General features: G+C 46.1%; 1 protein-coding gene across 3 annotated transcripts in view; it reads left to right on the top strand.

The window, feature by feature from the left end:
- Positions 1-17,065, top strand: part of LOC126485188 (proteasomal ubiquitin receptor ADRM1-B) — a 110,882-nt gene that overhangs the window by 30,429 nt on the left and 63,388 nt on the right. For all 3 annotated transcript variants that reach the window (XM_050108858.1, XM_050108857.1, XM_050108859.1), the window contains exon 3: positions 1,919-2,021. In XM_050108858.1, coding sequence (XP_049964815.1) covers positions 1,919-2,021 — 103 coding nt within the window. The remainder of the gene's footprint in view (positions 1-1,918; positions 2,022-17,065) is intronic.

The raw sequence follows: 17,065 nt of genomic DNA, 5'->3' as shown, positions 1-17,065 counted from the left end.
CTCGAATTCGGATGGATCTCCGCCGCGGTCCGAAAGATTCCATCCCCCCGGTGGTGTTCCGTTCCTTTTTCCGCCAAATTTTATGGGAGTTTCGGGATGCTGTTGTTTTTTACACTGATGGCTCTAAATCTGCTGATCATGTTGGGTATGCCTTCACGTCCTTTGTTGGAACGGAAAATCATCTACTGCCACCCTCATGTGGGGTGTTTACTGCGGAATTGATGGCAATTTCCCGGGCCCTTACCTTTATTAAACAATCCCAACACAACCGCGTTTTGTTATGTACGGACTCGTTGAGTGGCCTTGTTGCTATTGACCGGTGTTTTTCGCGCCATCCCTTGGTCTCTGCCATCCATGACCATCTCGCTGATCTTCACCGTGCTGCTTGTTCCATTGATTTCCTATGGGTCCCGGGCCATGTGGGTATCCCGGGTAATGAGCTCGCTGATCGTTTGGCTGGGGGAGCAGTTACTTACCCCCCGTTTTCTGTAACCCCTCCTGCAGCGGATTTACGGCTTCACATCAAATCCCACTTTGCACAGTCATGGGCCAATTCTTGGGAGGCTACTCCACTGTCTAATAAACTTCGTGCCATTAAGGTGAATCCAGGCCCATGGCGTTCTTCCTTTAGCCTCTCCCGCAAGGACTCGACCACACTGTGTCGTCTCCGCATTGGCCATACCAGGCTGACCCATGTTTTCCTTTTGCGTGATGAGCCACCCCCGCTATGTGGTTGTGGAGCCTTCCAGTCAGTGGCCCACATTTTGGTTGAATGCCCCCTTCTTTTGGTTCTGCGTGCTAAGTACAGACTCCCCCACACTTTACCTTTGATGTTGGCTGACGATTCCCGGATGGTCTCTCTGGTTCTAGGTTTCCTCCGGGAGAGTGGTTTTTATTCTCAGTTTTAAAGTTTTTAATCTCCCTCTGGTGTTGGGGCGGGGCGGTGAGTGTTTGGGTGTCTCCCACTGTAGGCAGTGTTCAGAGATTCCCGATTCACCTCCCTGACCGGAATCTTCTTTTCTTTCCCTTTTACTCTGTTTTTACCCCTTCTTTTTAAGGCTTGGTTAGTTTTTCTATTCCCATCCGTACTTTCTGCATTATAGCAGTTGTACCTTTTAAGACACAGGTGGTCTTGCTTATGCTGCTTCAGCATAGTGTTGGGTCCGTTCTCTTGCCAACTTCCTTAATTTGTTTTTACTAATGACAACGTGACTGCCCTTTTACGTTTCCCCTTTTTCTGTTTTATTTTTCTGACTATACTGAGATGTCCCGTTAGCAGAATGGAGTCTATTTGAAACAAGGGACTGATGACCTTGCTGTTTGGTCCCTTTACCCTCAAACAACCAACCAACCAACGGTTGCAGGTTCGAATCCTGCCTCGGGCATGGATGTGTGTCATGTCCTTAGGTTAGTTAGGTTTAATTAGTTCTAAGTTCTAGGGGATTGATGACCTCAGAAGTTAAGTCCCATAGTGCTCAGAGCCATTTGAACCAAGTAAAGTATCTTGGTTGCGTGTTGATACATTGACATTGCTTCCTGGTACCATAAAACAGACTCGCGACATCACTTACCACGTAGAAGAGTTGCGTTAACTCTCCATGCAGAATAAAAGGAATTTGTGCAGAAGTTAAAAGCAGTGTATATTTTTTTGAAATGGTGAGAACCAGTGTGCGTGTGTACAATGGTTGTAATGCAGAGATATTTTCTGTTGAAAAATTGATACAAAATCTACTTAAAACTTTGAACTAAAATGCTGTTAATAAAAAATTTAAAACAATGAATTTTTGACTGCTAAAGTTATTTTAGTAAATGTGGAGATCATTTGTGGTGATTAATAATATAATTTTGAAATGTATCCAGTAAGTGTAGTGGACATATGCTACACAGGACTTATTTAAACATTCTTTTTATGAAACAGGAACCAAAGACTGATAAAGATGAAGAAAACTGCCGTCGTATTAATGAAGTTCTGAACAATCCACCAACTCCTGGTTCTCAGAGAAGTGGGGGAGGCACACCAGGTAATGCATTCTGTTGCTGTACATATTGCCATAAATGTTATCTTGCTAGTTGAGTCTCCAGTGCTCTAATCCATTGCCTTGATACAGCCCCAGGCCTAGACTGCATCCACAACCAAATGCTGAAGCATCTCTCAGTGAACTGTCAGTGTCACATCCTTGACATCTTTAATCAGATCTAGAGCGAGGGTGAGTTCCCATCTCAGTGTCCAGAAACCCCCAAGAGGTGACACAGTTACTGCCCAATCAGCCTTACCAATTTTCTCTGTAAGTTGCTCGAACGCATAGTGAGCAAGTGGCTGTGTTGGCTCATTGAGTCTTGCAGTCTTTTGGCTGCATCTTAGGATGGGTTTCAGAAAGGTCGCTCCACTTGTAATAATTTGGTTCAGCTGGAGTCCACCATCTGGTAGGCTTTTGCACATGTTCAGCACCTCATCACTGTCTTTTTTTGATTTACAGAAGGCGTATGGCACGAAATGGCGTCACTACATTTGTGCATTAGTGGGTCTTTGGAGTCCACACAAGTTTCTTGTCAAGAACTTCCTGTCGCACCTTACATTCTGGGTTAAAGTGGGTGCTTCACTCAAGTACCCTCCATATCCAAGAGAATGGGGTCTCACAGGGCTCTGTACTGAGATTCCTCCTCTTTCTGGTTGCCATAGATGATCTTGTGGCGGCTGTGGGGTCTTCGGTATTGCCCTCTCTGTATGTTTATGATTTTTGCTTTTATAAATTTCTCCTATAGTATGGGTGTTGCTGAGCATTGCCTACAGGGTGCCATACAAAAGGCGCAGTCATGGGCTCTCACCCCTGGCTTTTGGTTTCCATCTGTCAAGACTCGGGTCATGCACTTCTGCCATTGTCGTACTGCCCTTCCCCACCCAGAAGTTTAGCTACATGATCAGTTACTTCTTGTAGTTGAAACACATCACATTTTGGCACCTGCCTGACGGGTCTTCCCCATCTACCCCAACTTAAGCTGAAGTGCTGACAACACTTTGGTACACTTCACTGCCTCAGTAACACTAGCTGGGGTGCAGACCACTCTGCCCTTTTGCGGCTCTATAAAGTCCTGATTCTGTCCTGCCTTGCTTTGGGGTCCTTGCATGTGGGAGCCTTGCTTATTGTTCAGCATCACCCTCAGCATTGCAGATACTGGACCTCATTCATCATTGTGGGGTCTGACTTAGGACAAGAGCCTTCTGAACTAGCCCTGTGAACAGACTACTAGTTGACACTGGGGTCCCTCCATTACCGGTCAGGTGCCAACAACAGCTACTGAATTAAGCTGTTCATGTTCGTAGCTTCCCCGAGCATTCAAACTACCGTGCCCATTTCCCTGCAAGGGAGCTCCTTCTCCCTCAGCGGGAGGATTTGCCTCGAAGTCCCCTTTGATCCAAAAGATTCCATACACCCCACAACTTTTTGCCACCTGTTCTAGGCTTCCCTTCAAACGTATTTGGGTTCAGAAGTGGTGTTCACAGATGGCTCAACAGTTGGCGGCCGAACAGGTTTTACACGCACGGTGCAGTGAACTCCACTCTCTGCCAAATGACTGCACTGTCTTCACTGCTGAATTGATGGCTGTTAAACTAGCCCTTAGCCATGTTTGTTCTTTCCCCAGGGGGCCCACAGCTCTTCTGTGGGTATGTGTGTGTGGCATGCACAGGTCCCCGAGCTATTGCGGTCTTTGTTCTTTTCTGGGCTACTTTACCTATCCCATCATTCTCCTTTCCTGACCTCCTTCCTTCCCCTCTCTTGGTGTTGTTCTCTGTCAGCCCAGCTATCCTCGTGACTTTGCTTCCTCTTACAGTTTTGGTTGGTTGCTTTTCCTCCTCCTTTTTGGCGTTTCTTTTTTGGTCCTCCTCCAGGGTTTGACCTCCATCTCAAAATTTGAAATCTGTAGTGTGAGCCAGATGGAGAACAACTCTCTCCCTAGCACCTTTGGCGTGGGTTCCTCTCTTCCTCCTCTCCCTCTCACTTTTCCCTCCTTCCTCTCCCTCCTCACCATAGTCCTTTGGCTTCCTTGCTAGGTCACCAGCTCGGTATCCAGTCCATGTGGTGGGGCTGTATGTACTCATCTGGTTGAGCCCCATGACACCACAGGGATGACACTGTTGGTACCTGCACCGTGAGCGCCTTGTGCAAGCCTAGGAGTGGTTGCCCATTCTTTTTGGGGCATTGGAACACCCAGCAAAGACTGTCCTGCCAGGCGGCCATTGGTGTGGCTGAGTGACACCCACAAGCTGAGCCCATGTTCGTAGTGGGTGATACCAGGGAGGACGTTTGGCACATGAAACGTTTTCAACTCTCTGGCCCCTCTTCTGCAGCCGTGTCTGTTCCCAGAAATAGTTCTTCTCTGTTCCTGTTTGTCTTCCTGGCCCTACCCGCCTTGGCTACCACCTGGGGAGAGAGCCAGGCCCTCCGACTTGGGTTGAAACCCTTACCACGGTTCCTAGTCTGTCTCAGGACCAACAGGGAAACTTTTGCCACCACCGAACTCATTTTCTTTGTGGAACATATTGAGGAAAAGTTTGGTGAAGTTCAGTTGTTAAGCAAGACAAGCTCTGGCTCTCACCTTATAAAGACAGCTTCTGCCAGTCAGTCAGCCTCCCTCTGTGGATGCGACCATTTAGAAGACATCCCCGTGACTATTGCTTCACATAAGTCACAAGTATGACAGTGGGTGTAATTTTCCATAGGGAACTTCTCCTGTAATCTGATAATGAACTTAGGGCCAATCTGGAACAATGTGGTGTTCATTTCGTCTGACATGTCCAGAAAGCCCTAAGGTCTGTCTTGTAGACACTGGCTCTTTCATTGTCGCATTTGAGGATACCCTGCCCGAGAAGGTCAAGGTACCGATGCAACGTGAAACTGTACATTTCACCTCCCATGCGTTGTTCCCATTGCCTCAAGTTTAGCCACATGTGCTCACCATGCGATGCTGCTCCCACCTGTGGTGACTTGCCGCCCTCTTCATGTGGGGAGCCCATGTGCCCCACAGCCTCACTGGGTAAACTGCTGTGGTCTCCATTCTCCCCAGTCACTGGAGTGTCCATTGTACATGAAGGAAAAAAGAATTCAGGAAATAAAGAATGTTGACTGTCTCGGCTACTTTGAGGACCAGAAATAGACAGACTTCACCCTGTAAATATCTCCTGTACCTTTGCCTCAGCTAAGTCTTCCCTCCTTACCTTTCTGCCTTACCCCCATCCTGCACCCCACTTCCCTTTCCTCACCTTTTGCAGCTCTCATCCCTTCTCCTCCAAGAATCACTCCTCCTCCTCCTCCTCCTCCTCCTCCTCCTCGGCCAGGCAAGACATCCTCTTCTCTGGCTCCTGCTAGGGATGGGGCTCCCTTTCAGAGCACCTCTCCCCGGTGTTCTCAGGACAGGAAACTTGCACCCTTGGGTCGGATGAGAGACCCACATTCCAAGAGCCCCAAAGCCACTTGCCCTCTGTCTGATCCGACATCACTGCCACTTATTCCCTTACTGATAATGCCTCCTCTCTCCCTCCAAGGGAGAAGAAGCAGCAGTACAAGTCAAATGAGGCTTCCCTGGCTTCCCCTCCTCCTCATCCCAGATCAGACCCAATTTTTATGGATGTCACCCCAACCTCATTGGTGACGACCACTGACTGAGCAACATGACCTCCCCTTGCTTTCTGTGTGTCTCGCCTGGACTCTCACCACAGGATAATGCAGTGGAATTGCAATGTATATTATTGTCACCTGCCAGAAATACGCCTTGTTTCCACCTACTCTTCGTTCTGTCTTGATCTTCAAGAAATGCACTTCCGTGATGATCACTCTCCATCTTTCCGTGGTTATTGGGCATTCTGTCAGAACTGTGCCATTCCCGGGATAGCATCTGGAGGGGATCTGCACTTTGGTTCATACCCATGTCATTAGCAACTGATTAGTAGTGACCTGGAAGCAAGAGAGGCAAGAATGCGAATGACCCCAGTGATCACCATTTGCAATGTCTACTGCCCTCCAGGTAGGTCACTTCCGTATGTTGAACTATTTACAGCAACTCTCATCCCCATATCATCTCCTTGGGGACTTCAGTACATACCACCGCCTGTGGGGGGAGTGCTGCTTGTGTTGTAGGGCTCTTCTACTTGATCAAATTATTACACCCTTTGATTTGTCTCTCCTCAATGATGGTTCCCCTACCCACTTCAGTGCTGCTCATGGCACTTCTGCTGTTATCAATCTCACAGTATCCTCCCCTGCTCTCATGGCTTCCCTACATTGTTCATCCCAAGATTGAACTTGGTGACAGTGTCCACTTTCCAGTGATTCTATCATTCCCCCAGCCACCAGCAGTCAGCCAGGCCCCCACGTTGGACATTCTGCAGGGCCAATTGGCCTTTATGTACATCTGCTGTGCACTTAGACACCTCTCTCTCGAATTGCATTGAAGCAGTTGTCCAGGTCATATCTGCCACTATTCTTCGCGCTGCTGGCACTGCTACCTCCTATCCCCAGGACCCCCTCATCATCGACCGGTACCGTGGTGGACCAGGGACATAGCAGTCACTGTCCAGGATTGCCATACTAAGGCTTACCACCTTATTAAATGGAGTAAATCAGAATGGTGAGAGCGCTATGTTTCCTTCCTGGGGACGTATGCCTCTTCATTGCAGGTTTGGTCCAAGCTCCGTAGCCTTCTGGGCTTCCGGTGACAGTCAACTGTCCAGGGCCTTATCCTCCAAAGCACTCTTATCATCTACTGATCCATTGGCCCTTGCAGAACACCTTGTGAAACACGTTGCAACAGCATCGGCATCCTTTTCCTATCCTGCTACCTTTCTCTGCCAGAAACGCAGAGTTGATCAGACCCCCTCTGTTTCAAATCTCACCAAGCTGAACCCTATAGTGAATGCTTAACTGAATGGGAATTCTTGCAAGCTCTTACATTTTCAGCTGACGGGGCCTTAGGCCCATATTCCACCCACAACCAGATGATCCAACACTTGGATGTTACACAGGGGCAACATCTACTCAGTCTTCAGCCGCATTTGGCACACGGATACCTTTCCATCGCGGTGGCGAGACAATATAGTTATCTCCATCCTTAAGTGTGGGAAGAACCCAGTGTCTCAGAAGCTACCTCCCGATTAGCCCAATGAACGTACTTTGTAAACTGTTTGAGAAGATGGAGAGGTTTTGGTTATGTTGGGTACTCGAATCTCAGGGCCTTTGTGTCCCCCGTATCAGTGTGGCTTCAGGGAAGGAAGATCTCCAATTGACAATTTACTCAGATTGGAAACTGCAATTTGACAGGCTTTTACTTACCAACAGCATCTTGTCATGGTGGTCTTTGACCTACATAAGGCATTTGACAAAACATGGTGCCATTGCATTTTATATACCCTCCATGTCTGGGGCTTTTGCGTCCACCTACAGATTTTTTATTCGTGAGTTTTTATCCCACCAGCTTTTGCGGGTTAGAGTTTGCATTTCACTCAGCACCCCTTGGATTCAGCAGAATGATACCTCACAGGGTTGTGTGTTAAGTGTTGAAAGATATATTTACAATTAAGGGCTATCTTTACAATTAATCTGAATATGGGGAGTAAAGAGTGGCCTCAGTACAACTGTCGTGCAAACAGAATGCAGTGGGCTGTGCCGTACATCAGAGCTGGATGAAGCATGGAGTGGAACTTAAGCAGTGAGAGCGTCAACAAAAATTCTGGCAAAAGAACATTTATTGGATCGGTTAATTTAAATGTACACATGAACGTGTATAGTGAGTAATATGATGGTTGCTGTTGCCTGCAATCCATTATGTTGCATATTAATTAACCCTAGAACTTTACTTTGGAGTCCCCTGCAAATTCTATGATCTATGAAAGAGGAATGATCAAAGGATGGTTTAATCACGAACACTTACATTCACACGCACTTCAGAGGCTAACAGGAAGGAAAAGAACTAAAAACCTTCACCACAACACACTTGGGTAGCAAGAGAGGCTGTTTCCTTGATTTTAACATGTGGGATAAATGAATACAATTTCTGTTTGAAGTTAATTGCTATAAAAAGGAAGCATAATTAAGAATCATAATTAATTCAGATATTCTGCAGCAGATCACTATGGCCTTGGTACTGTAAAGTTCCACATTTTGATCACAACCACATGGGCCTCACAAACAAAAATGTGCACAAAGAATGTTATCAAGCAAGACGAATTGCACAAAATTCAGTCATAAAATCACAGGAAGCATACGCAAATTATATGCTGTCGCAAAAGGGATACTAAAAAAAAAACAAAAAAATGAATCACAGTAAACTCAACATGGCTCCATGCACTTAACACTCATTACTTAGCAAGTAAAATTTGTGACACACGATAATAAACTATGAACAAGGAAAGGAATCATTTACTTTGACTAGCTTTGAAAACCTTACATAAAACACAATGTTAACTTCTTATTGAAAGGGCACACTTACCGCCAGCAGGTCTCACCCGTCTCGCGTCCCGCGGAGCACTCCACGAGCATTGCTCTCCAACCAAAACTGATCCCTTACCCACAGAAGTGGCCTGAGGAACCCCTATTGTGGTGCCAACCTATACAAAAGGTCCGTCAAAGGCAAACAAACTTCTTTGCTACCTGGTAGGTGTTTCCTACAGTTGGCTGTTCTGAGACAGTGGCAGACTGCTACACTCCCACAGATCTATGCACTGAAATCCCTGCACACCCTTTCATACATTTAACTGATTGGACAAGAAGAGGAGAGAAAAGATACATTGAAATATGGCACTTAAATGTAACAAACGTGTGTGGGGCTCCGACAAGTATCAATAACACAATGAAATGTTAAAATGAAGTATGGTTAGTAAACTGTGACCATCACACACACACACACTCAGCTGCTCAGTCTTTTCTCTTTTCTTCTTTACATCTAGGGTAATAGACCACTTGCACCAACAATTGAGTTGCCAGAGACAAACAAATGAAGCTGTGTGGTGTGGCAAAATCATGAAGCAGCTCGTGCAGAGACCCATCAGTGTCACACTCTTCCGTATAGCCATCAGTGGGCTTGTAATCTAAGTTGGGCCTTTAGCTAGCTCAGCGTTGTATGAGATGTGTTTTATAAAAAAATTGTTTGTTTATTCATTACTATTCATGTCGTCCCCTTGAAAGTAACCCCCTCAGATGCAATACAGTTCTGCTCATGCTTCTTCCAATCCTCGGAACACTCCTCTTAAGCACTTTTTGGTACAGCCTTGAGTACTTGCAGCAATGCAGTTTTTATTTTCTGAATCGTTGAAAATCTTCATCCATTCGTAGGTATCTTCAGCTTTGGGATGAGGAAAAATTTGCAGGGGGCCAAATCCGGTGAATACATTGGCTGAGGCATAATTGCTGTGTTGTTTTTGGCCAAAAAACCTCTCACAAGCAACAATGAATGAGCAGGTGCATTGTCGTGATGGAAAAGCCGTGAATTGTTTTTCCACAATTCCGGACATTTTTTGCATATTGTTTCTCACAAGAGCAAATCAGTATCATCATTGACGTCATTCAAGAGCTCCTGAGAGATGCTCATTCGATGGTTCTTCTGATCAAAATTGAGAAGTTGTGGAACGCACTTCACTGACACACGTCTCATGCCCAAAACATCCAAAAAAATTGCATGATATGAGCTGATTGCTATGCCAACATCCTCAGCAACTTCTCTTACAGTAATTCGATGATTTTCCAAAACAATTTTCTTCACAGCTTCAGCATTATCATCTATTGTCGATGTGCTAGGGCATCCAGAATGAGGTTCGTCCGTCATGGAAGAGCTTGTACCACTTGTAAACTTTTTTGCTTACTTAGAGTAGACTCACAGTATGCCACTGTCAACGTTTCAAGCATTTCAGAGCACTTGATTCCATTTTTCACACAAAATTTGATGCAAATTCTTTGCTCCATTTTTATAATAATAAAAAATTGCCGAGCACACTAAAATACACCTAACCCTTTTATCTGACAAAAACAAATGAAGTATCTTCTGCACTCTAAACTGTGAACTTATGTTTTGGATGTGTGTACCAACATAAAAAAAAATCTATAATCGAATGTACATTGCTTGCGCAATTTGAAAAGACATCCTACTTTTTGAACAGCCCTGATATGTAGATGATTTTTGCACCTGGTGCAGCGTCTGCTGTGTGCCAGCTCCAAGGTGCCATCCAGCGGACCTCTGCGTGGACTGCCTCCCATGAATTTCCAGTTTTCTCCCTCCAAAAAGCGGGTTACGCATTTGTCATCAACCCATAGTACAGCCCCATTCAAAATTTTATATAGGTGTTGCAGCACAGTCTCATTCCTTGGGCTTTGTTTTTGATAAAAAGCTGATGTGGCTGCCTGATATTTGACGCCTAAAGACTACATGCAAATGAAAGCTTAATGCTCTCCATCTTTTGGCCCACACATTTCGGGATGCAGACCGTGCCACTCCTCTCCATCTGTACTGTACTGTGCTGTGGTCTTGTCCAAACCAGGTTATGGCTGTCAGGTTTATGGACTCTGAAAATACTTGACGCTGTTCACCATTGTGGGGTGTGTCTGGCTGTTGGTGCATTTCACACCAGTCCTGTTGACAGTCTCTTCACAGAAGTGGGGTTTCCCCCTCTACAAATTCGGTGGAGCCAACTCCTTATTTCTTACGCAGTCACCATTCGCAGATTCCTTTCCCGTCCCGTGTACCCTGTCCTCTTTGCATGTGGTGACGTCTCCCTCCAGATCACCGCCCATGGGTGGGATTGCCAGTTGATATGTGTCTTGCTTCTCCCCCCTGTCGGGATCTCCATCTCTGCTCACTGGAATGTGCCCCATGTATTTCCTCCCACACCCACTCCTTGGATGGTGCCTAGACCACGGATTAGGACCAAACAGTTCCAGGGTCTTAAGGTCTCTGTCATCCCTATGGTCTTAAGGCGTCTTGTATGTTCCATCCTTGCAGAGCTCTAAGGTGCTACAATCTTCTACATTGATGGTTCTGAGACAATCAATAAGTTGGGATATGCTTTCATGTCTCCTGGCTTAGAACACCATTTATCATTGGGATCATGTAGTGTGTTCACAGCAGAGCTGCTAGCCGTTAACAAGGTCCTCCATTCTGTTTCTCAGGCCTCCCTCCACAATATTTTAATATGTACAGACTCACTGAGCAACCTGCAAGCAATCAACCAATGCTATTATCATCATCTTTTGGTCTAAGCTATCCATGACCTCTCCTCTCTTGCTCGTGCTGCCTGTTCAGTTGTCTTTCTGTGGGTCCCGAGTCATGTGGATATCCCAGGGAATGAACTGGCTGACCATTTGGCTAGAGAAGCTGATACTTACCCTCCATTCCCTTTCATGACTCAAGCTCCAGATATAAGGATCTATGTCAGATCTCTATGTGGCCAAAAGTGGAATGACATCTGATGCACTACTGCTCTCAGTAATAAACTCCGCACTATCGAGGAGAGTACTGTGGTTTGGTGCTCTTCCTTCTGCTCTTCTCAGAAGGGGTCCACTATTTTATATGGTCTATGCATTGGTCATACCAGGTTCACCCATTGTTTCCTCCTGCATAACAAACCACTCCCACAATGTGGTTGTGGAGCCAGACTGATGGTATCCCACATATTGGTGGAATGTCCCCTTCTTTTGGCCCTTCATGCTAAGTGTAGTCGTCCAGATTCCTTAATTTTAATATTAGCAGATGATTCATTAATTGTTGAATTGGTCCTCAGGTTCCTCCGTGAAGGTGTTTGTTTTCAGATGTAAGGTTTTGATTTACTCCTGGAACAGGGCGTTGTTGGGGTTGGGTGCCTCTCTCCATGTTTTCTCGGTCTGAGACCCATGGCCACTTCCTCTTGCAAAGACTGCTCTTTTATCCCTCTGTTTCCCAGTTTTTAGATTTGGTCCTCCCTTTTATACCTTCTATGGCGTGTGTTTTAACTTTCTTGTTTTATAGTTTGACACCTCTCAACTTCTTGTGGACCCTTTCTCTTCCGTGTGTAACTTTGGAATCATGGGACTGATGACCTCACTGTTAGTCCCATAACGCCATCAGTCAATCAGTGAAATTATGCTTGTTCTTGGACTGGCAAGAGTATCCTAATCTATAGTGACTCCATTAACAGCCTTCAGGCTATAGACCAGCACTGCTCTACTCCTCGACTGGTGAAGCTGTCGGTGCATGGACCGTGTTTCTGAAAGTTGAGTGTGCTGATTTTCTGACATCAAAGTGTGGAGTAGCATGTTGGGATCCTTTCTGACCTTGCAGAGCAATATGTAGCATGTCAGATAAGCTGAACTTGCATTTGAGTGCTACTATATCTTATGAGTGCTGTATCCCTTCAGTGCAGAGTTGTGATGCGCCACATTGGCTTTCAGTTGAAGCTCATAGGTATATATGCTATATCTGAGCACCAGCAAACTGAGGAGCTCTTGAAAACCCACTGTTAATTGTATGATTCATTGTAATGAAATGATGAGAAACATCATATTTGTTGTAAAAGGATTATTGTAGCTTGTGTATTATGAGAGTATTCCATTTGAAGGCAACAGCACATTGAAGGTCCATGAAAAATGCATTGTTCTTGGTGCAGTTTGTTACAATTGAAATACTATTAGTAATATAGCTACAATTGAAGCTTTCAAGATGGAGTAATAATTTAGGTGTGATCATCAGAAATCCGTGGTCTCTTTAGCACATTGAATAGCATCACTGATTCGTGACAAAATGTGTGCTGTTTTGGTGGTTCATGTCCTACTACATCCAAAAATTGTTTTTCCTAACTTTCATGTTTTTTTAATAGGCTCCAGTGCTTTATTAGTTTAATATAAGTATATACCATAATATTCTATGTTACGTAAATGTAAGTGCACTCTCTTTGAGGAGCAATTTTGTTCAAATGGCTTAATCTACAGAACACCTTGCGCTACTTGCAGTAAGATATTTTGCACTTTTTTCTTCTAAGTTTTGTAATTCACATGTTGTAGAGATTCTGCTACTAATTAGGGACAGTGATAAAGTATGAATGACATTAGGGTTATATTAAAATGTGAGAGTGACGAAACTATTGTAAATTTGTTTCGCACTGTTTATAATGGAACTTTAAGCTGATGTCCTTATTGACTGGCCGTGAAACTTTCTTTTTTGCCTTGGAATATTTATGCAGATATTGAACTTTTTATTTATGAATACTAGAGGCAGAACAACCTGGCTACCATATGGACAAGACAAGAAACTACATTTTAATAGAGCTAATATAGGAATTTTATGCCGGTCCATTTCATAAACGGTGGGATTTATGAGCCAGATATAGTCAGCAATTGCTGCTGGAGTGCATTGCAATCATGTATACCACATTCGGCCTCACGTACCGTATGCACAAGTGGCATCATTTCTGAGCGTTCAGCAGCATTTTGAACTCGGCACGCTCGATGTTGAAGTTAGACACCACAGTCTATGTGCTGACAGCTTTATGGCTGTCCAGGATCTTCTCTTGTACCTCCATCTAGCTGGATGACCAGTTGTTTTCATTTGGACCCCTGGTCATGTTGGGATTTCGGGAAATGAATGAGCTGACCAGTTGGCCACCAGGATGATGATTCTGGAAACAATAGAATAAAAATATTATGGATGAAGACAGACAAGAAATAGCACTACCATTCAACATAGTTCTTATTGGAATATAAAGAGGTGTAAATGTGTGCCAAAAGATTCATCCATTTGTGTTAGATCTCACATAGTGTTGCAAACTCTAGAGGTCTCTCCATGGTAAAATGTAGACGATAAGTTGCCTACAGCAAATGTGAGTTTATCGTATGAAGTAGGCCCCATATACATCCATGTTAATAGTTCGCTTGTTAGTAGACACTTCATTCATCGGAATTTAGTTTCACGCGTCAGAACTTTCATTGTCATATGCTACTATATGCGTAGACCAGTATGCTGAAACAGTCTCACTTCACTTTCAATGTGTAGGTGTGCTGTAGCTTGATGCACCCGTAACAGTCACATTTGAAAGTTGAAAATATAATGTATTGGATGGATAAAAAATCTGCTCTCCAAGCAGTGACAGGAGAACACTTATACACTGAAGAGCCAAAGAAACTGGTACATCTGCATAATATTGTGTAGGGCCCCCGCAAGCACGCAGAAGTGCCACAACACGGCGTGGCATGGAGTTGACTAATGTCTGAAGTAGTGCTGGACAGAATTGACGCCATGAATCCTGCGGTGCTCCCCCTGCAGGTTTTGGGGTAAGAATAAGCCCGTGGTATTCCTGCCTGTAGTAAGAGGCGGCTAAAAGGAGTCTCAAACGTTTCGGACCCTATGTGGTGGTCCCCTCTTGGGTTTGACCACCATATTTCAAAATTATTCCGAAGAGCAAGCCAATTGGGGAAGGGCGCCTTACTTGGTGCATTGTGTCCATCGTGCATTGAGACCTTTAGCCAGCTTATTCACCATTACATTGCAGTCCCACTCGCTCTCCATCTCTTTGGCGAGGATACATCCCTGGGTGCGATTTCCGCCATGCATTCTGCAAATGTCGCTTTCTGTGCTGACGACGGCCATGGACCACTTGCCACCTAATATCCAGCATGGTAGCCAGCCCGTTGTGGTGGTGCCACCATGTACCCTGTTGGTTGTAGCCCACTGAAAACACAATGAGTAGATGCTCATCTCCCTGGAGCATTGGGACTCCCGGCAATGGCCATCCCGCCAGGTGGCCCTTGCTGTGACTGGGTGGCGCCTGTGGGGAGGGCCCTTGGTTGGAGTAGGTGGCATCAGGGTGGATGACACGCAGTGAAGCATGGCACATCTTCTCTTGCTGGTGGTCAACCACCAGCAGTCTAAGCGTTTGAGGGCTCACTTTAATGCAAACTTGTATCACCCCAAATCTTTCCCCTCCCTGGCCACACCATGGGAGGAATGAAAGGCTATGAATGACAGCGAGACGTATTAGCTCCGGTATCTAGTCTGTATGAGTGCTGATGGGGAATCCTTTGTGTCCATGAAGCCTCAGTTCTTTGTAGAGCGTTTAGAGGACAAGTTCCGGGAGGTGGAGGGTTTGTCAAAAATGCGGTCCGGGTGAGTCTTGATAAAAACAGCAGTCTCTGCCAAGTCACGGGCATTACTCGCTTGTAAGAAGCTGGGGGATGTTTCTGTTACTATCACGCCCCATAAAAGCTTAAATATGGTCCAGGGCATTATCTTCCACAGGGACCTTCTTTTACCTTCCGATGACGAGCTGCGCGCCAACTTAAAGCGACGAGGTGTCCATTTCGTCCGGCGCATCCATCAGGGTCCGAGGGATAATCAGGTTGCCACCGGTGCCTTCATCGTGGCCTTCAAGGGTGACACATTACTCGAGAAGGTCACAAGCGGCATCTCTCATTGGCACACGTCATTGCCTTTAAATGGCTCCTTGCGCGAGCCCACCGCCTCATTCACCAATGCAAGCAGGAGTGCTGGGAAAGGAATGTCTCCACCATTGGCCTCTGTACCTCTCCAACGCAGGTTTGGGCCAAGATTAGGCGACTCTATGGCTATTGGAGCCCCGTCAGCGTACCTGCCCTTTCACTGAACGGAGCAGCCTGTGATGACTCCGACACAATTGCAAACCACTTGGCGGAGCATTTTACTCAGAGTTTCGCTTCTGCAAATTATCCACTGGCCTTCTGCTCCCTGAAAGATCGGGTGGAACATCAGAGCCTTTCATTTCACGCGCGCCACCCTGAATCGTACAATGCTCCGTTCATTCAGTCACAATTCAAAAGTGCCCTAGCCGCTTGCCCAGATACAGCTCCCGGGCCAGATCACATCCACTGTCAGATGCTCAAACACCTCTTGGTGGACTGTCAGTGACGCCTCGTAGATCTTTTCAACAGTATCTGTGTGGAGGGTGAGTTGCCGTTGCAATGGTGGTAAAGCATCGTAATCCTGGTGTTGAAACCTGGCAAGAACCCACTGGAGGTGGACAGCTACCGCCCCATTAGCCTCACCAACGTTCTTTGCAAGTTGATCGGACGCATGGTGAGCCGGAGGTTGAGTTGGCTGCTTGAGTCTCCGGGCCTTCTGGTTCCTTCTCAGGGTGGGTTCCGTAAGGGCCGCTCTGCCGCCGATAATCTGACGGCCTTTGCCTGCTGTCAGCATCTGGTCGCTGTCTTTTTTGATATGCGGAAGGCATATGATACGACATGGCGACATCACATCCTCTCTATGCTTCATGGTTGGGATCTTTGGGGTCCACTTCCGATTTTCATACAAAATTTTCTGTCTCTTTGTTTCTTCTGCGTGCAAGTTGCGGCCTCCCATAGTTCCTTCAGAGTTCAGGAGAATGGGATACTGCAAGGATCTTTCTTAAGTGTCTGCCTCTTTTTAATTGCAATTAATGGGCTCGCTGCGGCGGTAGGAACGTCTGTCTCAGCTTCCTTCTATACTGATGGCTTCTGCCTATACTTCAGCTCCACTGGCATTGCAGCTGCTGAATGGTGCCATCTTCAAGGTGCAGTCTTGGGCAGTAGCACATGGCTTGCTGTGGTGTAGACGCATTGGTTTTTGGAATTGGTTTTTTATACTCGGTTGACTTGGTTCCCTCATCTTTGGCAGGTTAAACAGACGTAGCTGGCGACATCTTAAGGCTCTTCTTTGCTCAAGTCATACCAGCTCGGGTGCCGATCGGTCTACCCTTCTGCAGCTGTACCAGGCTTTAATTCAATCCCATCTAGATTATGAGAGCCTGGCTTATGGTTCGGCATCCCATTCCGCATTGCAGTTTTGGACCCCATCCTTTACAGTGGGATCTGACTCGCCACTGGAGCTTTCCGGACAAGCTCTGTCAACAGCATACTTGTGGAGGCAGGTGTCCCTCCATTGTGGTTCCGGCGACAATGATAACTGGCCACTTATGCTACACACATTTGTGGCTTGCCCGGGCATCCCAATTTTCATCTCCTGTTCCCTCAATAGGTCATCCCTCTTCCTCCTCCCCCCCCCCCCCCCCCCCCGCCCCCCCCGCGTATACCCCCGTGGTGTGTGC

Source organism: Schistocerca serialis, chromosome 1, assembly GCF_023864345.2.
Source record: "Schistocerca serialis cubense isolate TAMUIC-IGC-003099 chromosome 1, iqSchSeri2.2, whole genome shotgun sequence".
In the NCBI taxonomy this organism is placed as follows: Eukaryota; Metazoa; Arthropoda; class Insecta; order Orthoptera; family Acrididae; genus Schistocerca; species Schistocerca serialis.
Note: the sequence above shows the minus strand (reverse complement) of the source record. Positions and strands in the feature narration are given on the sequence as shown.